Source organism: Zalophus californianus, chromosome 1 (assembly GCF_009762305.2).
Source record: "Zalophus californianus isolate mZalCal1 chromosome 1, mZalCal1.pri.v2, whole genome shotgun sequence".
Lineage (NCBI taxonomy): Eukaryota > Metazoa > Chordata > Mammalia > Carnivora > Otariidae > Zalophus > Zalophus californianus.
The window spans coordinates 118,045,572-118,071,768 of record NC_045595.1 but is presented as its reverse complement, the minus strand read 5'-3'; the positions used below and the strand labels follow the sequence as shown (position 1 = coordinate 118,071,768).

The window sequence follows — 26,197 nt, the reverse complement described above, 5'->3', positions numbered from 1 at the left end:
TAGAGATGACAGAATAAGAAACATATTAATAATAATTAACACTCTTTATTAATAATTAATAATAATAATTAACACTCTTTATTGAAATTAATCAAATTCCATTTATTTCAAGCTTATTGGACGACCAGCAATGCCAGCATATTGGAGTCTTGGATTCCAACTGAGTCGCTGGAATTATAAGTCAATTGATGTAGTGAGAGAAGTGGTACAAAGAAATCGGAATGCTGGCATACCATTTGTAAGTGGGATGAAGGGTTTGTGGGAATACACACCAAGTTAAATATTATCACATAATAATAAATGTAGGAAATTGTCAGCATTATACATAATATGATATGATATAAGTATGGATTTTTTAAAAAGATTTTATTTATTTATTTGACAGAGAGAGACACAGCAAGAGAGGGAACACAAGCAGGGGGAGTGGAAGAGGGAGAAGCAGGCTTCCCGCTGAGCAGGGAGCCCGATGCCGGGCTGGATCCCAGGACCCTGGGATCATGACCTGAGCGAAGGCAGACGCTTAACGACTGAGCCACCCAGGTGCCCCATAAGTATGGGTTATTAAGCTGCATTTAAATGATAAAGTGTTTTTAAATCCATACACAAGGCCAGGTCTTCTTGAAATTGTAAGGACTGATTATGAGTTATACTAGAACAGAATACATTTTTAACTGTGAACATCACATTCAGTTTTTGGATTTTTTTTAAGGTTTTATTTATTTATTTGACAGAGAGAGGGAGCACAAACAGGGGGAGCGCCAAGTTGAGGGAGAGGGAGAAGCAGACTCCCCGCTGAGCAGGGAGTCCGATGCGGGGCTCGATCCCAGGACCCTGGGATCATGACCTGAGCTGAAGGCAGCCGCTTAATGACTGAGCCACTCAGGTGCCCCCACGTTCAGTTTTTTAATACAGACTGTTTTTTACAGCCGATATAATTTTTAATGTAAAAATATTTAGGGTCATCTGGGTGGCTCAGTTGTTTAAGTGTCGGACTCTTGGTTTCGGATCAGGTCCTGATCTTGCAGTTGTGGGATTGAGCCCCACATTGGGCTCTGTGCTCAGTACGGAGTCTGCTTCAGATTCTCTCTCTCTCTCTCTCTCAAATAAATAAATAAAATCTTTAAAAAAATTTAAATTATTTTATGTAATATGTATGTTTTGTTTTTTTTAAAAGATATTTAATATTTTATTTATTTGATAGTGAGAGGGGGAGAGGAAGCATGAGAGAGAGGAGGGTCAGTGGGGAGTCCGACAACTTGGGGCTCCATCCTGAGACTCTGGGATCATGACCTGACAGAAGGCAGATGCTTAACTGACTGAGCCACCTAGGTGCCCCTATGTTTTGTTTTCTATACAATGATTCCCATGTATAAAACATATTAATTTCCAGTAATCATCACTGAAACAAGTGTGAATAATTATTTAATGCTTTTGTACTTTAAAATTAGAAAACTTACTTTTATAAACAATTACAACTGTGTTTTTAGTGAAATAAAAGAGATCTACGTACATTTACTTTTTAATCATTATATCTCTAATACAAATTCATTGGACTTAAAGGTTGAAGTGATTAGAGTTCTTTCAGTACTATTTATTGAAATATACTCTACTAATTTTCAGGATACACAGGTCACTGATATTGACCATATGGAAGCCAAGAAAGACTTTACTTATGATAAAGTTGCATTTAAGGGGCTCCCTGAATTTGTTCAAGATTTACATGACCATGGACAGAAATATGTCATCATCTTGGTAATAATACTATATATTAATATATCTTTAGTATTCACACATTTGTAACTTAAAAGATTTTCTATAGTTTCTTCTCTCTATTATTAGGACCCTGCCATTTCAATAGATAAGCTTACCAATGGAGCAGCATATGAGACCTATGACAGGGGAAATGCAAAAAATGTGTGGGTAAATGAATCAGATGGGACTACAGCACTTATTGGAGAGGTAAATTATGATATTCATTAAAGTTGTGTTGTTGAGATTTTCTGTTGTGAAACCACAGAGTTTTTGTAAGTGTGTGTGTGTGTGTGTGTATTTGCTTTCAAATCTGGAAATTTATTTTAAGTATTTTAATTGTGTAAAAAAAATTTTAAAAAGTGGAAATATTTCAATGATCTCTAAAACAGTTTTTGTAAGAAGACAGGTAATTTTCAGTGCTATATACAATTAAAACAAAACTAACAAAATATAATTTAGATTACAAAAATTCTAATAATTTGATGTAAAATAGCATATAAATCAAGTACTTTTATGCTGGGATTAAATTTTATGATTTATATTTAATCTTCACAATAAAATAATGAGATAGCTATGATTAGAATTCTTACTTTATAGGTGAAAAAAGTGAATTTGAGAAAGGTATAGTAACTTTCCTGATATCACAGAGCTAATAAAAGCAGAGTTAGGAAACAGTTTGGATCCCAAATGCATAATTTTAACCAGAACAAACATTCTTTTGGACACAACTTTATAAGATATATCAAAAACTGTAAGGTCTAGATATATTGACTTGGTAATTCCACTTCTGTAATTTAATCAAAGGAAATAAAGTAAAAGATAATTTTAATTTATAAAAAATATAGCATTATTTTTTAATTAATTTTATTTTTTCATTCTTTTTAAACATTTTTATTTATTTATTTTTTAAATTTTATTTTATTATGTCATGTTAATCGCCATATATTACATCATTAGTTTTTGATGTATTATTCCATGATTCGTTGTTTGCATATAACACCCAGTGCTCCATTCAATACGTGCCCTTCTTAATACCCATCACCAGGCTAACCCATCCTCCCACCCCCCTCCCCTCTAGAACCCTCAGTTTGTTTCACAGAGTCCATCGTCTCTCATGGTTTGTCTCCCCCTCTGATTCCCCCACTTCATTTTTCCCTTCCTATTATCTTCTTCTTTTTTTTTAACATATAATGTTTTGTTTCAGAGGTACAAGTCTGTGATTCAACAGTCTTACACAATTCACAGCGCTCACCATAGCACATACCCTCCCCAGCATTATATCCAGTAATGAAGAATATCCTAACCATCACGTTTTATTACATTCATTGAAGTTAAAATTTCTGGTGAAAGTCTTATTCAAATAATTATGAGCTCCATCAGGAAATAAAAGTCGAATTTCTTCCTCATAATGCCTATTAATATCTTTTAGAATAAACTTTGTTGAGACTTGCTCCATTTAATATGGAAGGATCAAATAGCCAATATGCATAATTTGTATATAAAACAATATGATTTATTTCAGTTTATCTGAAATTGAATTTCTCTTGCCTATCATTATTTTAAGTAATAAGTAGATAATTTGAAGAAGCATAAATCATAAAGAAACAGCTTAGTATATATAGTGTTTAATAGCGTGGACTCAGATATGTGATTGCTGTGTTTGAATTCCTTCTGTGCCACATATTAATGGTGTGATCTTAAAAAATTTATTTAGCTTCTCTGTTTTTCACTCCTCTCATCTGTAAAGTGGATTTAATTAGAGTAAATAACTCATCTGTAAAGTGATGATTAAAAAATAATACCTCTTTCCTACAGTTCTAGTAATGATTAAATGAGCTAATAATTATAAAAATACTTGGAACAGTACCCAGCACATAACAAGTGTCATATTCTCATTTATTAAATAAAAAATAAATATACAAAGACTTTTTTTACTTGAATTTCTTGGAAGCAAATGTGTTTGGAAATTAAATAGTTTATTTTCTTTTATCAAACAATGAATATATTATGTAATTTCTATTTGTTTCTAACCTAACCTATTAGGATGCTAAGAAATAAACTTAGTTGCAGTCAAAAGAGCAGCCTCATTCCACGCTCTTATATTTTTTGCATTTTTAAATGCTTTATGGTCTCTCTCTACTGTCACTTAAATGCATTTTAAAGTAGGCCTACTTATTATATTATTATAAATATAGATGATACATGGATCACATATACCTAAATAAGTACAATATTATAACTTTAATTTTCTTTTACTATCTTCTACTCAATAGCTTTGTATTACCACTCACTTATTTTTCCTTTTTTATATGTGTATATGTGAATGATCTATTCTTTTAGGTATGGCCAGGATTAACAGTATTCCCCGATTTTACTAATCCAAACTGCATAGATTGGTGGGCAGATGAATGCAACATTTTCTATCAAGAAGTGAAATATGATGGACTTTGGATTGTAAGTAGCTATTTTAAACCCACAATTTTAAAAAATTAACATAGAATTATTTTTCTATAAAATAATTATGAAGTTGACAAGGAATGGTTTGTTATGTATTGAACATGAAATCAAAAACTCTTAAAATATTTTTCTAGAATGTATAAATTCATACCTGTTATGTTCCTGAGTTAGAAAAGAATGAAAACTAAAAACTGTAAATTGAGAGTTTTCTTCTTCAGTAATACATTTTATAGAATAAATTTCATTTCTGTCCCTAAGGTGATATACTTTTATGACTCATAATTTATGTTTGAAAACAGTTAGCAAGATTTGGAGATAACAAGTGAAATTCTAAAGATATTTATTACAGTCTATAGTATTCAAGCGGTTGCAGCAGTATGGGCTATAATAATAAATAAGCACTCAGCCTTCAGAAACTTTTTTTTCATAATTTATGGGATAGAACAAAGCAAAATTGTTATAGGCTAAGTGTTTTATCACAAGATAAACAACAACAGCAACAACCGAAATCCTAGGTTTCTGGTAAAGTTATTAAAGAAAAATGTTAAAGTTTAAAAGTTTCTCTGAAGTTTTATATCTGTAACTATTGATTGCTTGCTTCTGCGTTTATTGTATAGAATGATACTGGGTGATAGTCAATGATTTAGAGGCTTTTTTTTTATGGAAACTGCAATCATATTTGGGGAATGAAGCTACTTGGTGATCCCAGAATTCTGTGTCTCAGAAAAAAAGTCTAATAAACCTGAATACAGAGAGAACATCAGGGATTTTATTCAAAAGTATTACAACTGCACAGAATTTTGGAAGGAGATAATGGATGTCTTAAGAATGGCTATATTTTCTTTGGCTATTTGGTTACAACAGTATCTCTACTTTCATGAATTGCTCATTTTTCATTCAGTGATTATTTCTTTAATCAGTTACTTAGTCAACAAGTGTTTACTTTGCACCATCAATATATCAGGTATGTTGTGGAAAATACAAAGAGGAAAATTATGTTTTTAGCTGATGACATGGAACTGAGTTAGAGGTTAGCGTAATCTTCAGGATTATCTATGATGAATAGAATGAAGATAGAGAGGCTTTAGTTATTTGACACAAAATTAGTGAGATCACAATAATACCTAGCTGCTGATAGAAATAACAAAAATTTGCATTCCATTCTTGAGGGGTTTTTTTTTGTTGTTGTTGTTGAGTTTTATTTTTTATTCCTGTCCCAATTTCAATGTATTATATAAGTTAAAAGTTTCGGGGGTTTTTATGTTTGTTTATTTTGCTATTGTTTTTGTTTTTGCTTAGGAAACAGAGTCCATTAGGGTAGAGTTAGAGTATAAATGACACTTTAGGAATAGTAAAAGAGAATCTGACTGTGCTGTACATAGAGAATACTTCATTTCCTATATCCACTGAAGACAAATACTTGATTCATCTCCAAAGCGAAAGAGGGGATGGCACGAGGAAGAGCATGTGAGAAAGGCAGAATTGTTCTCATACTAATACATACACATTTGACTAAGCTTAAAAAACAAAACACACGGTGATCAGTATGATTTCAAAGCTCACTAAACATCATTGAATTAATTTATATAATGTATAAGCAGAGGTTATACTGCTTCCAACTCTTACTTGAATAACTGCCAAATCCTATTGTTAAATTGTTTCCTTAATTCTCTCACTTTCTTCAGATTATTTGTTCCGATAGAAGGAACACGCAGTAAAAAAGTATTATTCAACTGACGAAATTTTATTTTTAGGTCAAATTTAAAAATAGTGTTATAATTTACTAGATTTCTAATTTAAATTCCATGCTAATGTTTTGAATTTTAAGTTTAAATATTAAAATCACTTCGGAAAATGATGTGAGTTTATGGTCATTGAAAAATAGTTTTTTGCATATAAACGTATACTTGAATTATCTTTTTGCATATAAACATATACTTGAATTATCCTTTTTTGCATCATTCTTGAGATAATCTTCTAATACTTGAGAAATAAGAGCCTAATGTATTTGGTATAATTAAGACTGAAGCTGTGATTTCAAAATAAAAGCATTAATCAATGTTTTTAAAATTCAAAGATCACTTCCTCCTTCTCTGAATAAATATACATATTGTTGTGATCATGTTGTTATGATTTCATTCTTAAAAATCTAATAAGCAGAATTCTTCCATAAAGAAGCTCAATAATTTAATATATAGTACTAGGAAACTTAAAATTCAATGAGAAGATATATTCCAACAATTCATATATCCAAATAACTAGGGGCTTATTTGGTTATATTCTCTCTACATTTTTATAGGAATTCTTGTAACAATTTAGTTATTTTAAAAATTATTTGAAAAATTGGGCTATTTTTATTTAGATTGAGTTTAAATGTGGAGCTCTGAAATGCCAACAGATTTTTAAAAAATTTTTATTATCCACCAAACTTTTATACACAATTTTTGATTGATTTTAAGAAAAGAAGAGGGGGAGACGAACCATGAGAGATGATGGACTCTGAAAAACAAACTGAAGGTTCTAGAGGGGAGGGGGTTAGGGGGATGGGTTAGCCTGGTGATGGGTATTGAGGAGGGCACATTCTGCATGGAGCACTGGGTGTTATGAACAAACAATGAATCATGGAACACTGCACCAAAAACTAATGATGTAATATATGGTGATTAACATAACAATAAAAAAGGGAGGAAATCATTAAAAAGGAGATAGCAGGTCCAAAAAAAAAAAAAAAAAAGAAAAGAACTTTCAGAAACATCCTTAAAAATGGTGTTGACAATTCCTAGAAATGGACATTACTTGGTTTGGGATAATTTGAATGACACTTGCATATCTGTGGGTGTACTTATTACTGTCAATTTACTGAGGCCTTTTCCTCAACCCTTCCATTGCTTTGAATCTGCTGGTTGTAATACTAAAAATACTAATTGAGTTCATTTACATGGGAAGATTAAATACAGTTCATTACATGACATTAAATACATGTACATGACCTAAATAATGTAAGTTAGAGAAAAATGTTTCCAGAATTTTCAAAAGTGCAAATATACAAAATACATTAAAAGAGATACAAATAAATTCTATTACATTGTGTGTAGTATGTTTAATATATTCGTAATACAATCTTGCCAAGTAGACAGGATATTATAAAAATAATCAAATGGCAAATATTGTATTTGTTGTAAAATATGGTTTAAATCATGTAAAAGGTTTTTTTTATTTTTTTCTTTTGTAGGTTAATACATTTATTTTTTTCCTTTTGTAAGTTAATACATTTATTTTTTTGAGTACACAAGACTCTTTTCCCTTTTATTGTGAACTGGTGAAATAATACATTTGATTTAATCTTGTTTACATGGTTGTATGATAAAGCAAATATTTTATTTTATTTTTATTTTTTTAAGTTTTTTTAAATTCTAGTTAGTGAACATACAGTGTAATATTGATGATTAAACAAATATATTTGATTAATTTTCATGTGAAATAAATTAATTTTTCTTTAAAAATTGTTTATTCTTAAATTACATAGATTGGAGTGAATGCTGGAAGATCTTGTGAATTTTTTTGCAAATTTACAAATACATAATTCAAATAGAATAACATAAATTTCATAGTTAAATGTTTTGCCTTTTATTTTCTCAAGAATAATTATATACAAAAGACCTTAAACAGTCTTAAAGTTTTAAACTTAAAGTTTTAAAGTCTTAAACAGTCTTAAAGTTTAAAATAATGCAACTCAACTCCCAATTATGAATTTCAGCAGTTGAAGGTGTTTTTAAATTTAATTTAATTGGTGGATTTCTAAGGAAAAAATACTTAAGTTCACCTAAAATTATTGGCTGTGTAACTATAGTATCTCTTTGTGTTAAATTTACTGGACATAGGTAAACAAAATTGAATATAATATTCCAGGTAATTTCAATAAAATAACCCCAATACTTTAGAATAACTACATAATTTTTCTTCTTTATGACTATTAGGAAAATATCTGGGAAATGGAATCATTTACCTTTTAATATCTGTTATCACAATGAGAAATTTATTTTGTTCCTCCCTTGAGCAACCTTAATTTTTCGCATTAATTCCATCTGAGCATGAGGTGGATGGCAGAAGGAAGAGTAATAAAGAAAATATATTTCTTCTGAGGAAAACAAATTTAACAAGGGACTTGACTGAGTGTGAAGACTTTGCCTCTGCCTTGTGAGAGCAGAGACTGCGTATCACAGGGATGTGGAAAATACAGTTCAAAAATGTGAAGTCCTCCAATGCAATTAACAGAGAAGGAGAAAAAATTCATTATTTCTTGAGCATGTGTAGTGTGATATATGATTTTATAGACATTATCTTTTTCATTCAAAGGCTTTATTTGAAGTTACGGTCACAGAACTAGTCTGTGGCAAGACAATATTGGAGCCTAGGTTTGCACAGCAAAAAAATCTATAAACACAACAACTCTGCCTCCAAGAGATGTTTAGGTCACTGGTTCTTATAATGTGGTCCAGCTGCCCTAGGGTTCCCTGAGACTCTTTCAGGGATTCAGTAAGGCATAATTATTTTCATCAGATTACTAAAATGCTGTTTACCTTGTTTCACAAGGAGAGTGTAGGAATTGAGGGGTTTGCAAAAGGAGCTGTACCTAGCAGCCAGCAAAATACATCATAGAACCTAGATACATGTCAGCTGAGATGAGCAAACCATGTTGAATAAATGAATGTGTTGGAAATATGGACAGTGGTGGACTCAGACGACAGATATAACTATTTAGAAAAGACAGTTGCTTAATACTTATAATGTAATTAATGTTTTATATGTATAATTCAAACTAGGTAAATTAAAAACATTTTGGTTATACACAACCCCTGAATCCCATCTAAGATACTTCTGTTATTACTTAAAATCTACTGTTCTTCATATTATATCCATTCAGGACATGAATGAAGTTTCCAGCTTTATTCAAGGTTCAAAGAAAGGATGCAAAAACAACAAACTAAATTATCCACCTTTTACTCCTGGTAAATTTTATTTGGCTATTTACTTACCATTAACTGAGAATAATTTTCCTTGTTGACTGGTAAATTCTAGCATATATTTCTAAATCACAAAATTTGAGACAATTTTGAGACCCTGAAATCAATGATTTTTTTGTTGGTTTGTTTTTGTTTTACTTTGGGGCCTAAAATTTATGCTTAAGAAAAGGAGGATGATTTTAAATTTTGGTATGGCATATTGACTTTATCACTGGTAAACAGTCCATGATTAAATAATTAATGAAAAGAAACAAAATTTGTTTGAAATTATAATTTAAATGATCAAATTCTTTCCATGAGCACTATACTGTAAGTCTGTGCAGTTTTTAGAATGAACCTAATGTGAATAGTTACGTCTCATATATTCTAAAAGACAAGTTTTTCATCATTTAAAAATGGGTAAAAAATTTAACCAAAGAAAAGCATTTGCTCTTAGGGGAATAGATAGCAATAAGTACATCTGAAGAAAGATGACAATAATTATGGCAATACCACATAAGCCTGCAAATGAAAGCACAATAAAAAACTTTTCTGAAAAGCAGAGATTTGAATGGTTTGTAATGGTGTAACAGATTTGCATGTATAAATTAAATTATATTTAAAGAAACTAAGCTATAAATCTTTAAAATGGTGTATATTTATAGGATGTATCATACAAATGGGTATATTTATAAATATATAGATATAGATATATATACTTAAAGGGTGTTTTTTCTATGGGTTTATTTAGTACTGAAATTTGGAAGCAGAATATTTATTAGCATAAGTGCAAACCTTACAGTTAATCAGCAGGAATAGAGGGTGGAGGCCTAATTAGAACTTAGCTTCAATTGTCTTTCTTTCTTTTTTTTTTAAACTAAGTATCATCTTACATAGCACATTGTTTAAGGATTATGAAGTTTACAATGGCAAAATGGCTCTTAAAAATCATTTATTATGTTATTTTTCGAAGATATTCTTGACAAACTACTGTATTCCAAAACAATTTGCATGGATGCTCTGCAATACTGGGGGAAGCAGTATGATGTTCACAGCCTCTACGGGTACAGCATGGCTATAGCCACAGAGAAGTAAGTGCGGTTTCTTTCAGAAACCTCTTTCATTTTTTTTGTTAAAGACCTTATTTACTTATTTGGCAGAGAGATGGAGAGAGCGCACAAGTAGACAAAGTGGCAGGCAGAGGGAGAGGGAGAAAAAGAAACGGCCCCCTGACGCGGGGCTCGATCCCAGGACCCCAGGATCATGACCTGAGCCGAGGGCAAACGCTTAACGACTGAGCCACCCAGGCGCCACCAGGAACCTCCATATTTATTGTGTGGAAATATATGTTATAATTTCCTAATATAGTTGGAAAATGGTAAGAATAAGAAAATAAAGGTAGTATTTTCATGGTAAAAAATTAGGGCATTAAAAACACCAGGACTCTTATTAATCTTCATAAATTTGGAACTCAGTTAATCAAGAACTATGCAGTGTATGTATTTAACTGTGATTCTTTTTTAATTCATAGATTTAAATTATGCTTTCAAGTTTTGACTCAGTTTGCTATCTCTGAATATAACGGTGTTCTAAGCATGAACTTCACAACTGGCCTGGAAGAGTGGTGTTCTAAATAAGTCTTTATTTTTCAAAATCAATTGAAACAATTAAAATGTAGTTTTCTATGTAGTATCTCCCAAAGTAATTTTCTAAAGCAGTGTGTCACTTTTGTATAAAAAAGAAAAAGTTGAAAAACAAAGGAGGGGACAATCATATCTTGATTGCCTACTATTTTCCAAGCATTATATAAGGACCTATAATGCAATTGTCAGTAAAACCCAGATCCTGATCTCAATACATTTTTAACTTTCTCATAATTAAGTAACCATGATCAAGTCTAATTCAAATCTACATTTGTTTATTTCCAAAACATTCCATCATATTACAGCTTTTATGCACTGTCTTCCTAGTGTTTACTTTACTTTTTAAACTAGGTAGAGCATTATATATTGAAGTGTATAAATACACAAATTCTAGAAACAAAAAGCAATACTATAGTTCAGTATTGTAAAGATAATAATATAGAATAGCCACCTGAGAATAATATTATATTTTTACTAGGGTAGTCTGGATAATCTTATATACTAGATCAAACTTTTGTATCTTTTCCTGAATATTTCCCATTTATGGAAAAAATTATCAATAATACTCAGTTACCAGTAGAGGTGAGATGAATAATACTAGTAGATGTGGATGGTAAACTTCTAGAAACAAGCAAACTAAAATGCCTCTCAAATATGTAACTTTTATTCCAACATCACATGCTAATATTTGAAAATACAGATATTAATATATCATTAGCATCATTGTGCCACAAAAATGCATACAGAGTTCAAGTTCAGTTTACAAAAACTTTATATTATAAAGGGATTTCAAGGAGTTTAGACCGTATATGTTAAAAACAAATGTTGAGTGGAGACAAAAAACATGTTCATTTAATTTGGTAAAGAAAACGAAAGTCTGAACCACTTCTAATAGATTTCCTTTCTCTGTCCGTTTGGAATGTATTAAAAAAGTAAATATTGATAGATAAATACAAAATTGGTATGAAAGATTGATAAAATATTTATATTTATACAAAAATAAATCTTATTAATTTACTTTTATTTTTAGAGCTCTAGAAAAAGTTTTTCCTAACAAGAGAAGCTTTATTCTCACCCGGTCAACTTTTGCTGGATCAGGACACTATGCTGCACATTGGTTAGGAGACAATACTGCCTCATGGGAACAAATGGAATGGTCTATTACAGGAATGCTGGAGTTCAATTTGTTTGGAATACCATTGGTAAGCAATTTCATACAGTGTTATTTATAAAAAATGTGAATTACTCTTACTTTTGTAGTATTATCATCTTAATGATTTTCAATAAAATGACTAAAGGTATGTTGCAGATAAATTCAATCCTTATTCTTAGGGAATTTATGAGAAAAATAAGAATATGGATGATATCTATAATATTCAAGCCATTAGAATGAGAAAATAGAATAAATAAAATTCAAACAAATCAAAATTAATACACAAAACAAATATCAATATAAACAAAGCATAGAAAAAGCTTATGTAATATATATAAAGTACCAGATAAGATGGTAGGGAAAAAATCCAAATATATTGGTAATAAAGGTAAATGTCAAAAGTCTAAATATATTTAAAATACTAAATTGTCAGTTTAGGTTAAAAAACAATAAAGCTATTTCCTCTATTTAAAAGATAAGAAAATAAAAGAAAAAAATAAAAACGGAGAAAGTCTCAAAATTTTAAGAGCAGAGAAAATTTATTCTAGGCAACTCTAAACATAAAAAATCTGATGTCTCTATATCAAGCAAAAAAAGTATGCAATGTTGATATTCAACACCAAACAAGGCCACTACATAAAAATAAATAATGAAAAATGTGCTAGGAAATTACAGTGATTGGTTATTCTTTCTTTCATATATACAAAACAAAATGAAAACCAAAAACCCAACCAAACAAAACCCACAACAAAACACACACACACACACACACACACACACACACACTCTTGTCTTTGGAAATTAAAAAAACACATTATCAAGTGATTCTTGAGTCAAAAAATAAACTGAATGGAAATAGAGGGGGGAAATATCCTTAGAACTGAATGCTCACAATTATGCTTCATATCAAAACTGTGGGATATCAGCGCAATTTATGTTAGAGGAAAACTTGTAACCTTAACTGCTTAGAAAAACAAACAAATGCTAAATATTAATGAGTAAAGTGAATTGATTAAGGGAATGGAAAAACGAAAAACAGAATAAACCTAAAAAAAAAGTAGGCAATGAAAGCAAAGTTTCTAGATGAAAATTAACAAAATGAAATTACCAAGGTGATTTTGAAAACTTGAATAAAATACAGCATTTTCAGCAGTTTTGTCTGAAAAAGAAGAAAAGATAAGCAATCTTATAATGTATTTTAAGATAAGGTGTTATTTGTTATAGCAAGTAATTAATATATAATAACCAGGAATAAATATTAAAACTAAACATAGGACTTTTTTGAGAAAATGTTAAATAACTAAATAAATTAAATATATGTCATGTTCATAGATAATAAGGCTTAGTATATTAGAAATACGCATTCTCCCCAAACTATTACCCAGGTTCAGTGATATTCCAATTTAAACTATAAAGTAAATTTGAGGAACATCAAAGATTATTTAAACTTCATGTGGAAGACAATGCAATTTAAAGAAGTAGAAAAGAGCATAAGGATTTACCCTGTCCAATAAAACAGTAATAAACACAATATTTGTCTCTGTATATTCAAATAGATTAATATGGCCAAATAAGATATAGGCCCATGCATTAATGAAATATGTTGAATGATAGCACTATCATTCTAGATCAGTGAGGAAAGTATCAAATATTCATATGGACAATTGATTATCCATCTAAAAAAATGGGTCTATGCCTCACACCATACACAAAAATCAATCTGAAATGGATTAAAGACCTATGTGTGAAAAGTAAACCTTAGACATATTAGAAGAAAATATGAATAATTCTGTGATGTTAGGTTAGGGGAATAATTTCTTAAACAGATCACAGAAGGCACAAATAATAAAGAAACAAATTTGACTACAATAAAGTGAAAAAAAAAACTTTTGTTCATCAAAAGACTATTTTAAAAGTTAAAAATAAAAAGTTCCCCACATACCAGGAAATGATATTTTCAATTAATATAGCCAATAAATGACTAATACTCAATTTAAAGTCCCTACTATAAATCTGTAGAAGGTAAAAACAATAGAAAAATTAGGAAAGGATGTAAATAGGTAATTCTGTAGAAAGAGAAACCCATATGGATCCAGTAAAAATATGAAAAAGTTCTCAACTTCCCTAGCAATCAGAGAAATGCAAGTAAAAACTTTGGTGAAGTATACATTTCATATATAGGTGGCAAAAATTAAAAGTTTGAAAATAACAGGAATTGACAAGAAATGGATTAATGGAAATTTTCATGTACTGTCAGTGTGTTTACAAATGGTTACAACCAGTTTTGATTAAACAATGTGTATTTCCAATAAGCCAGGAAAATCTTGAAAATATTTATATATATAATACCATAGAAAAAGGGTAAGTTTTTTTTTTAATATTCACAAAGAAACCTATATATAAAACTTACAGGAGCATTTTTCATAGTTATGAGCTCCCATATTATAGAACACTAGAGCTAAATGTTCACATTTAACACAAGTGAATCTCACAAAAATAATGCTTTGAGAAAAAATGAAAAGCTGTGTCATACATACAATATGCCATTTACATAAAGTTAATAAACATACAAAACAATACTATATATTGTTTATGGGTACTTCCATACTATTTAGAAAAATAAAAAAATGCTTGTAACCATTTAAATAAATGTAAACATACTAAATTAAGGATAGTAGTTTTTTCTGGAGGGTCTTGAAGGAAGAGGAATGAAATTTTATATGGCTAAATGTTAGGCAACATTTTTTACTATTTTCTTATTTACAGTAATATATTATAAATGAAAAAAATCATAGGAGATGAGTTTTGGGTTAAGAAAAAACACATTTTAATAATATAATTTCACATTGCAAACTGAGTTAATGATTAGATCAAAGGAGATAGTAAATACATGAGACTAACGATGTATAAAGAGGCAATGAAAAATTGTAAAATAATGCTGTAAGAGGCAAGTACAAAGCAAAAATGGAAAATGTAAAACTATGTTAAGGAAGAATATATGAAGACAGTAAAACAAAAAATTGTTAGGTAATGGAAATTAATCGGTTGAGGCATAAAATGTGATGCCCTGGGCAAATTTGAGACTCTTTACGCTATGAGTAATAGATATATTTGTTATTTAGGTTGGAGCGGACATCTGTGGATTTGTGGCTAATACCACAGAAGAGCTTTGTAGAAGGTGGATGCAACTTGGGGCATTTTATCCATTTTCCAGGAACCATAACGGTGATGTATATGAGGTAAATGTCTCTTGTTCTCCATGTTTTTAAATAAAACCTAATTCTAGTTTTAGCAATGCACTTAAATTTGTATCTATAGAAGATACAGTCTGAAAGTTTGCAGCATAATTCATAAAGTTAGACGTCCTCTTGTCAAAGCCTATAAATATTTTATATATTAAAAAAGGGTCAAATGAGGAAATCATGAAATGTAATGGTGTCACAACATAAATATTTTATTTAAGCCTAGAGCATATACAAGTGTGTTATATCACTTTAATTTAAAATAATTTAATATTTAAAATTAAAGCCAAAACTTTTTGAGCCTGGATTCTGACAATGCAAGTTCCGGGTAACTTTCATAAAAAATATATTGTAATATTAAGGATTTCCAGCTTTTGTTCTATTAAAAAACACAAGAAATTCAAGAGACTTGAAAAGTAGTTTGAGTTCAGAGTCTTTGTATAATAAGTAAAGCTAGACCAATAGGTTGGGAAAAATAAAACTAACACATGCATCTGAACTGGTGGGAACAGAAGTACAAGGACATACTGAGCTATTCTATGACCCCTATGAACTCAGCATGCTCTGGGCTCTCAGAGACATATTTCTCAGAGGAAATGGGAAATTAGGTGAAACCATTAAATCAATTAAGTTGATTGTTGCATGTTTGTTGAGAAATTATTCACTGTTCACATACTGGTTACATATAGAGCCATTAATACCGTTTGAGAAGAGGGATAATCACTCAGAGCTCTGCCTGGAAAGAGGCATGACAGAACAGAAGTAAAAGATATAAATTGGGGATTAGTCATTTCCTAATCCACCTAAATGGTGCTTTAAAGAAATTTGTGCTCATGGAGATGTTGATATGAATTACATTACACTGTGTGTTCATTTATATCTCCCAAAAGCACATGCCAAGATAGATATGTTAGAGATTTATTGGTGAAATATTTGTGAAGGATAAAGGGGAGAGAGCAGGAAAAAATGAAGAGAGCCTTCACATCACAATTGGGGTCTGAATCTGGTGAAGATGAAGGCAAGGAAGGAGGATTTTTAGGGAGAGTCACATACTGCAGCCCAATTCTAAGGAAGTTTCCACTCAGTCCAGTGGTGGTGAGTCTTCAAGGTAAAGTTGACTTTGCCTGTATCTTCCAGGAATGAGCCTGAATAGTACCCCCACCATGCTCATTGATTAGCTTTGAGCAGCCAAAGGGAAATATCTTCAGGGTAAAATGATGACGAATCCAGGGGGACAGTAGATGGTACCCTCAGTTCATTTTGCTACCCATAACCGGAGATCTGAGCAGATTTGCTCACATCAGTGCACCTGTGCTAAGAGAGTCCATTGATCTAGCTTGGGCTTAGCAGGGAGGCTGTCCTTCAAATTACAAGGCTTTGTGCTGACCAGGCAGTCTGTTCCCTGTATCTCTGGGCCAGTAAACTACCTGGGCTTTTTCTTCTAATGGCAATGACAAGGCACAAGGTAGTAAGTCCTCAGGCAAGCACATTTCAAACCTTTACATGAATATGTCACATGTACTAAGACCCCATTGGCCAGAGTATGTCCTTAGCTGAACACAAAGTCAAGAGGTGGGGAAGTACAGTCCACCTTTAGTGGTAGGTACTGCAGAATTTCACAATGAAGGTTGTGTGTACAAGAGAACATGAACATTAGAGCCAATAATTCAACCTACCACAAATAATATAGGTGAAAAATTCTTTGTTAAAATATATTTTCATCTCTGTATTTAAATGAAAAATGTCCAGTATAAAATAGTTTAATTAAAACATATATCCAAATTAAAACATAAAAAATAAAAATACATATTTTGATGATGAAAGAGGAACAATTTCAAATATTTATAAGCAACTTAAAATATATATAACTTGCTTTTCAAAAATAGATTAAATGCATAATTTTCATTCATTATTTTAACGCTTTTATTTTAATGTCTGTTTTTATTCCATAGCATCAGGATCCAGCATTTTTTGGGCAAAATTCTCTTTTGGTTAATTCATCAAGGCACTACTTGAATATTCGCTATACCTTATTACCTTTCCTCTATACTCTGTTTTACAAAGCCCATATGTTTGGAGAAACAGTAGCAAGACCAGTTCTTCATGAGTGAGTACTATGTTCAAGAATTTTAATATCTTTCAAATTATATTCAGATATACATGGAAAAATTAATGGAGACTAATCAAGATGCCAAATAGATTTCTGCTTTTTATACATTTATATAAATCATTTGATGAACTATGGAATGATAGTAGTAAGTAAATATAATTAATTTAATTATTGGGCAAGATTAAGCTAGAAATGTGGGAATTGAATAGAACTTAAAAGGAAAACAATACATAGGATATATTAGGGAAATTATATTAGGAAGATGAAATATGCTGTTACTGAAGACATATTATGTATATATTGTCAAAATCATCTAACTATAGATCAAGAGTATAGTATAGTTGCAGAGCAGTTAATTGTGTCTGTCTTTGTATATCTTGAGCAAAGCAGGACCTTTCCTCAAGAAATGACTAAAGACCCTTTCAAATCCAGGTTAAAACAGGAATTTATAATGAAACATTTTAAGGGAAGAAAGTAGAATATGAACGATTTCTGATACTTTACAAGCTTAGAGGAGAAAATGAATTAAACAGAATAGTTATTTATTACAAATAATAAGTAACCTTGTCATATCCGACAGATTTTTTTTGAGCCCAGATGAACTAATTTCCTCCCCCCTTCCCTCCTTTCTTCCCTTTCTCCCTTCCTTCCTTCTTTTCTTCTTTCTTGAGTGTCGGATGAACCATAAGGATATAAGAACCATAGATTCAAAATGACATGTCAAACAAGTAAAATTAAAGCTAATGATCATTCCCAGGAAAAAACTGCAATGATAAACCAAATAAGGAATTTGGATAAACTTATTTTTTATCTTTATATCGTAAACATTGTCATTATGAAGCAAATTGTCATTCTTAGGTTTTATGAGGATATGAATACCTGGAGTGAGGATACTCAATTCTTATGGGGCCCCGCATTACTTATTACTCCTGTCTTGAAAGAGGTAGGTTTTACAATTTTAATAAATTTACTGCTTTTAAAGGATACTTTATAACCATATTCACACACAATTATAAAAAAGACTTGGTTATAAATGTTACTCTTGTGTTCAGCAGCTACTCCAGGAATCCTAATTAGGATGGTTTTAAATTGGCATGCTGATGAAAGGAGGGGCTAGGTTCATTTATTGATAAGTGATCTATTCTTATTTAGTTAGCATGTTTATTTAGCATGGCTTGTGGAAATGACAATTTTGTTTTCTGTTGGAGTGGAAGTGGATGGCAGGCATTGTTGTAATATCAAAAAGCTGTGCTCTGAACAACAATGGTTAAATTTTAACCATTGAGAATTAAACAAAGAATGTAGGTCAAAAAATATGCTACTCAACCTGTTTCAACCTGATAAATGTTGAATTCTAAAATGTAGAAGAAATTCTGAAAAATTATAAAAATGTTAAGTAGATTTATGCTTTTCAAATATATAATATGTAACTGGGGAGAAGAAAATGATATAAAATTAATATTCTAAAAAAGAAAGCTTTATTTATGGAATCAAAATCAGTCTCATAGTAATAACAATGAACTCTCATTTAACTAGATATAGAGATATGTCAATAGACATTGAAATTTTGCTAGACATAGACATATGTCTAGCAAATTTAAGTAGATATAGACATATGTCAAGAGACCTTGAAATTTTGCTAAATTGTAAATAAAGGGGAACTTGAAAACCAGCTGATCATATGAAAATATTGAAAATATAGTGGAGTGAGATTTTTGGTTTTTACCTATCATTTAAAAGTCTGTATGCCCATGGAAATATACAGATATGAATGTGTACACATTCACAATTACCATGTAGATTATAACAATACAAATGCATTTTTTTAGTTGCTACTTAAATTAATTTCAACTATCTTTTGGTGTGGTTTATATTATTATATAAAACTAGTAAAGGGGCACCTGGGTGGCTTAGTTGTTGAGCATCTGCCTTTGGCTCACGTCATGATCCCAGGGTCCTGGGATCAAGCCCCGCATCAGGCTCCCTGCTCAGCCGAGATCCTGCTTCTCCAGCTCCTACTCCCCCTGCTTGTGTTCCCTCTCTTGCTGTGTCTCTCTCTGTCAAATAAATAAAATCTTAAAAAAAAAAAACTAGTAAAATAGCCTTTTGATTATTATATATAGGAAATATTGGAGTGGAACAGTACAAAGGAAGATTTTTTCCTTGACTATTAAAACCCAACTTAATATTTGATATGATACTCTTCTGATAAGTATTAAAGTAAACAAATAAAAAGTGTATAAATTAATTTGCTTTATTTTAGGGAGCAGATACTGTGAGTGCATATATCCCTAATGCTACTTGGTATGATTTTGAAACTGTAAGTAACTTTAATATAATAATAGACTCACAAGTATTATACTGTCAAACACATCTGTATGTGGAAACTTAATTCCCAACACATAGCATATCTGTTTTCAGCATTTGTGTTATCATTACAAAAAAAGAATGATTCCAAATTTGAATAATATGTAAAATTTGTGCAGGTATACATGTTTTGTTGCATGTGAGCAAGTATATGTTTGTTGCATGTGATTAATATAAAGTTATATTCTTTAGTACAAAGAGTTATAGTATTCATTTTTAAATTGTGGAAATAAAAGTCAGGAGTAATTTTAGGAAGGAGTGGTGACTTATTTTGATGCTTTTCCTACTTTATATATTTATCTAATTGACAGAAGAATTGAATATTGAGCTAATGGTAAGCATTTGTTTTTATATGGCACATTCAAAAGTTTGCGAAAGATTTTCATTTCAACCTTGAAAAGGCAACATTGTAGCATTCATATACAACCTATTTTTTAATTGACTAAGATCTTTTGAGAAGCATTTATTTTAAAAGGCATTATTTTGCATATCATTTATATTTGCTAAGCAGACCCTTTATTTTTATAGAAATGAGTTTTATTTTATTTTATTTTTTAAAAAATATTTATTTATTTGAGAGAGAGTTTGAGAGAGAGAGAGAGCAGGAGTGGGGAGAGAGGTAGAGAGAGAGGGAAAAGCAGACTCCGGTTGAGCAGGGAGGCTGACACCGGGCTTGATCCCAGGACCCTGAGATCATGACCTGAGCCGAAGGCAGACGCTTAACCATCTGAGCGACCTAGGTGCCCCAAAACAATGATTTTTCAAAGCTTTTTAAAGAATGCCTAATTTTAAAACAAAACAAAGAATAAAAATAGGACTAATAAAGAATATTAATTATTGTAGAGGGGAAATTGATTTGTCTAAATTGATTTTTAATTTTTTTGAGAAAGTGAACTTATTTTTCTTCTGCTTTATTCAGTAAGCTGAAAAAAAGGATTTTTTTCAAAGTTAGAAAACAGCATATTAATATTCATTTAGATGACATGACTTGCTCACAGTAAAAATTATTTCTGTGTGTAAAATTGAATTCTTATGAAATGGGATTAAAGTCTCCACTAGTAATAGAAAATCTTTTTAACTTCCAAATATTAGGGTGCAAAAAGGCCATGGAAAAAACAACGTGTTAATATATATCTTCCAGGAGACAAAATAGGATTACATCTTAGAGGAGGTTATATTATCCCCATTCAACAACCTGCTGTAACTACAACTGCAAGGTAAAATGAAAAATCATTAACTGAAATCTGAAATATAATTCAAGTTTTAATATTTCATATTTTATTAAGAATCAAAGATTAGTGTTTAGTTTTTTCACCAGAAGATATTTTACATATGGAGGGAATTCTTAAATATAATCATTTATAAAAAGATTCAAATTATGTAACATTATTACAAATTTTTTTATTTTAAAAATGAACGTGATTAGATCATAATTTTTCATATGCCAAAAATGTGGTGACATTTTCTATAGAATATGTGTAATTAAAGTTAATTGGTTATTCTTAATAAAAATATGAAAAATTAAAGTAAGTTATATAATTGTTGAAAGTGTCAGTTACAGTTTAGATTTTCAATACATAAATGTCACAATGTTTTTCTTTCTGCTAAAATGTTTTACTTTAAATGATAAATGAGGTGGATAATTCTGTTTAGGGAAAGAATGATATGGAAACTAATTTGTTCAGTAAGAATAAATTCCAGAAATATTAAGAAAAAAAGAAGAAACTTGAAAATTCTCATGCTCCATCTTGCAGCATTCATTCTGGGTACAAGAGCACAGAAGGGATTATATTGAATGCACATATTTCCCCATATTCTGTAACACCCCAAGGGATAGTCACTTTCTATTTCTTAGCCTGCTGTGTTTTCTTCATAACATTAAGAATATCTGGAATTATATTATTTACTTTATCTTGTATATAATGTGTCCACTCCCTTTGACTTTAAACTCCATTAAGGCAAGGACTTTTCCCTGTTTTAGTCCCTAAACCAATAATAAATGTCCGGCCCATAATATGCTCTCTGTTTTTGCTACATATTTATTGAAGGAACAAATATATGAGTGAATGAATGTGTGCTAGTAACTTAATTTATTTGACATTCTATAATTGATTATTTTCAGACTGTAACTGTTCCATGACTGTTCTCTAAAAAATTAGTTATACTCTAGAGCTGTATTGAACAAGAGAAGCATACAATTTCGTGAGCATGCAGGATGGAATATATTCTATATAGAGCAGTTACCTGGACTGTATAGCCTCAGGGGTACTATTTTAGATTTAAAAACCTACAGTAATAGAGAAAAAAATTGTATTCATCATGTCTCATTTCTCATGATAAAATTAGCCTCATTTGTAAGGCTAATAGATATTCTACTGAGCATCAAAATGTGTTTATACTGTACTTTTCTTTATTATGCATGTAAGATGTAGTCTTGATAAATTACAAGGTAGAGTTAATTGAGATATGCAAATACATGTTAAATGTAATCTGCATTTATAAAGTATATTTAATTTTTCTTGTTTGAATTTTAGTATCATTATATTGTTTCAAATTTGTTGGTATCTTGCCTCCAAGAAATTCCATATTATATTATTATATTTATTTCTTTCATTTATTTTATAAGTATATAAATTATTTCTTTCATGGAAAAAATAATAAATATAGACATGAATTTTATTGATATCAGTGTTCTCACATGAATGCAGAATGCCTACAGATCTGCTAAGTTGAAATTGACTTATTTATAGGATAGTCCACTATTACAAATTTATTTTGAATCACATAAACACCCAAACTTACTTAACAGCCGGAAGAACCCTCTAGGACTTATAGTTGCATTAAATGAAGATAACACAGCAAAAGGAGACTTTTTCTGGGATGATGGAGAAACTAAAAGTAAGTTTTAATGTGATATACTTTTAAATGTTCATTCTGATGATGGGACAATTTGCCTTTATTAATACAACATTGCATCTATTTAAAAAATGTCACAAGTTTTATTTTTTAATTCCTCTTTTTATCTATTTAGGATATTAGGTTACTTTATGAAATTTAACATTGTTCTTTAAATTATAAATATTGAATTACAATATTTTTGTCTGTTGGTTCATTGCAAAAGTGTTTGACAAGTACAGATATCTTTTTTTAGATTATTTCTTTTAATTAGAGTAGTTAATAAATTCACAAATATACAAATTTTATCATCTTTTCAACTCTCTTAAGAGTAGTGATTAAAAACTAAAATTTTATTACTGTAAAAAAAAACCTAACATTTAAAATTTTAATTAATGTTAAATTATTTGAGGTAAGAGTGTTACCATATAAATATTTCACTTCACTTCACTTTACTTTACTTTAATTAACAGTGTATTTAATTTTATTTCATAAGCCCCAAATTTGAGGATTCAGTACCCAAGTGAATAAAAAATGAGCCATTTTTTGCTAATATATAATTATGCCATACTAAATTTATCTGTTTAGATTTAGTCAATTACAACTACCCTCATAAATCTGTTAAGGTTTTTTATCCCGTTTCTTTTAATAGAAGACTCCTAGGTATGTGTTTTGTATTTTTGTATACAAAAAAATTATAGTTTAACTTCTATTTTAGCTCACTCCTTCTCAGATGTATTAAAGAATATCCCACGTCTTTATATGTGTATGAAACATCCAAACATCTCTAACCTAACTTCAGGAAATAATCTATGCATTGGTGTGCTCTCTTATAATTTGAAAATATGGAATCTATGAAAAAATTCATGTTTTTTAAGGCTTATTTATGAAAATACAGATTACCACAATAAATCTGCTTCACCTGCAGTCTTCCCTTGTCAATTGACGGTGATTTCATTTCTCCAAGAAACCAAAAACCATTTTTGATCCTTTTTTCTCATAGCCTAGGAATTTCTCTTGGTTCTACCTTGACGTGGGTTCTTTCATCAGTTCCATCACTATCATTACTCTCTTTCATTTTAATTCCTATAATAGCTCCCTAACTGGTCTGTCTATAGTTCTTATCCAACCCTATTTACATTCTATTTACAATCCAGCAGGTGGAGTGATCCTTTTAAAAGATGATTCAACAATGAATCATGGAACACTACATCAAAAACTAGTGATGTAATATATGGTGATTAACATAACCTAAAATAAAATGAAAAAAAAAAAGATGATTCAAATCATCACACCTCCGCTTAAAACCCTCTAATGATTCTCCATTTTATTCAGTTAGAAGCCTTAGTCTTTACCAAGACCTAGACCACTCAGCATGTTCTGTATTTTGGCATATATGTGTGCACACAAACACACTTTTCCACTACTGCTCTCCTTTTCTCATTCTACTCCGGCACACCAGCCTTCTTGCTCTGTCTCAAATACCTTGGAGCCTAGGTACACTAGGGTGAGCTCTCCCATGAGAATAGATTCCAAATATTTACCACATAGAAGTTTCTTAAGATTGGATTCCTGCTGAGTTAAATTATTTGTGATAATCAGTTAAAGAATGCTGTTGATATCACACCTGCATTGATAGCATGTGGGGCTTGATTTTGAGGTTATTCTTATTTCTCAAATTATATAAATATACCCAAATATATTTCTTTCTATAGAAAAATACATATTAATAATTTACTTTCACCTAGGAAGATGGTTATAAATATGAAGGAGATATGATTTAATCAGCTATCAAATATGGTATCTATATAGTTATGTGCTTTGAAAAGTTAAAATCAGAATTTTCTAAATAATTAACTTTTAAATAAACAAATAAAATTACCTTCAATTCAGGTTATGATTTTTATTTCATTAATTAGGATTAAAATTTTAGGTAAATTAATATTGTTGAACAAATATATACATTTTCAGATTCCTTTTACTTTTCTCACTTTCTTTCCAATTATTTTAGCCATAATCTTCAGTTTCTCTGTTACAGAAACATGTTAATAAAAAGTTCTCTTACATAGTGTGGAAAATCATTGTCTCCTTCCATTTTCCTCATTTAAGTTTATTTTGGTCTTTAGTATATCTCCAGATTCACTTTATTTCTTCAAACAATGAAAAAAAGTTAAAGATACAAAATAGGGGTGCCTGGGTGGCTCAGTCATTAAGCGTCTGCCTTCGGCTCAGGTCATGATCCCTGAGTCCTGGGATCGAGCCCTGCATTGGGCTCCCTGCTCGGCAGGAAACCTGCTTCTCCCTCTCCCACTCCCCCTACTTGTGTTCCCTCTCTCGCTGTGTCTCTCTCTGACAAATCAATCAATCAATCAATCAATCAATCAATCTTTAAAAAAAATAAAGATGCAAAATAAAATTGTGATGTGCCATATCTTCCAAAGATAACCTGAATTAAGTTACATGGTTTACTAGAAAGAGATAAAATATTCATTAATGAATTTACAATTATGCACATTTTACTCTAAGTTTTTTCCTCTTAATTTCCAGAAATATTTTAGCCATCTTTGAAAAATTAACCTAGGCACATTATGTATTCATTACCTTTACGTACTGGGATAATAAACTACCAAGATTATTTTGTATATAGGTGTTAAAGACTTTAATTTGAAAAGATAAGCTTTTTAATTTGCTTTATTAATAAACAGTATCTCTTTAAATTTTTTTAAAAAAAGATTTATTTATTTACTTGAGAGAGAGAGAGCACATGTGAGTACATGCAAGCAGGGGGAGGGGGAGAAGGAGAGAAGTGGACTCCCCACTGAGCACACAGACTGACCCAGCTGAGACCCTGTCTCAGGACCCTAAGACCCAATCTCAGGACCTTGAGACCATGACCTGAGCTGAAGCCAAGAGTGGGACGCTCAACCGACTGAGACATTCAGGAGCCCATTACAGTACCTTTTATTTTAAATTTCTTAAGTGTTGTCTAATCATAAAAATAGAGAATTTTACTAATAAAGAATTATATTTTGATCTGGTAACTGTTTTTTTTTTCCCATTTCAGATACCATACAAAATGGCAACTACATTTTATATACTTTTTCAGTTTCTAATGTAAGTATTCTCCTTGGACTCATAGCTGAACATGTATCTTGCTAATGTCTGAGTTATGCATTTATCATGGATTTCTTTTGGATAGATGTTCAGATTTCAACAGAAAGAAATGAAATAAATTATTTTTTTAAATTTAAGTTGTTAAATTATTAATACATTGTTACCTTAAATTTTTATATTTAAATGTAATACATAACTTTGTGAAAATGAAATTGATGCACAAAAAACTTCAAGCATCTTAATGTGCTATGTCTTGTTTAAGCAACATATTTGAAAATGCTTTAATATATCAGTCACAGCAATAATTGTTATGGATTTTGAGTAAGTATGAATCATTTACACACAAGGCTAAATTTTAATAATTAATAGCAATAGTTTTTGTAGATGTTGGATTTCTTCATATATTCTTTGTTGCCAAAGCTGTTATTCTTCATCAACATTAAGGCTAGAATGAGAAGAGA

General features: G+C 30.4%; 1 protein-coding gene across 4 annotated transcripts in view; it reads left to right on the top strand.

Annotated features, from left to right (window-relative positions):
* SI (sucrase-isomaltase) overlaps positions 1-26,197 on the top strand; it is a 106,230-nt gene that overhangs the window by 18,456 nt on the left and 61,577 nt on the right. For all 4 annotated transcript variants that reach the window (XM_027584973.2, XM_027584972.2, XM_027584975.1 and 1 more), the window contains 14 exons: positions 113-238; positions 1,621-1,752; positions 1,840-1,959; positions 4,093-4,206; positions 9,134-9,218; positions 10,186-10,303; positions 11,886-12,057; positions 15,131-15,247; positions 17,203-17,357; positions 18,219-18,303; positions 19,624-19,680; positions 20,820-20,944; positions 22,537-22,625; positions 25,687-25,736. In XM_027584973.2, coding sequence (XP_027440774.2) covers positions 113-238; positions 1,621-1,752; positions 1,840-1,959; positions 4,093-4,206; positions 9,134-9,218; positions 10,186-10,303; positions 11,886-12,057; positions 15,131-15,247; positions 17,203-17,357; positions 18,219-18,303; positions 19,624-19,680; positions 20,820-20,944; positions 22,537-22,625; positions 25,687-25,736 — 1,545 coding nt within the window. The remainder of the gene's footprint in view (positions 1-112; positions 239-1,620; positions 1,753-1,839; positions 1,960-4,092; positions 4,207-9,133; positions 9,219-10,185; positions 10,304-11,885; positions 12,058-15,130; positions 15,248-17,202; positions 17,358-18,218; positions 18,304-19,623; positions 19,681-20,819; positions 20,945-22,536; positions 22,626-25,686; positions 25,737-26,197) is intronic.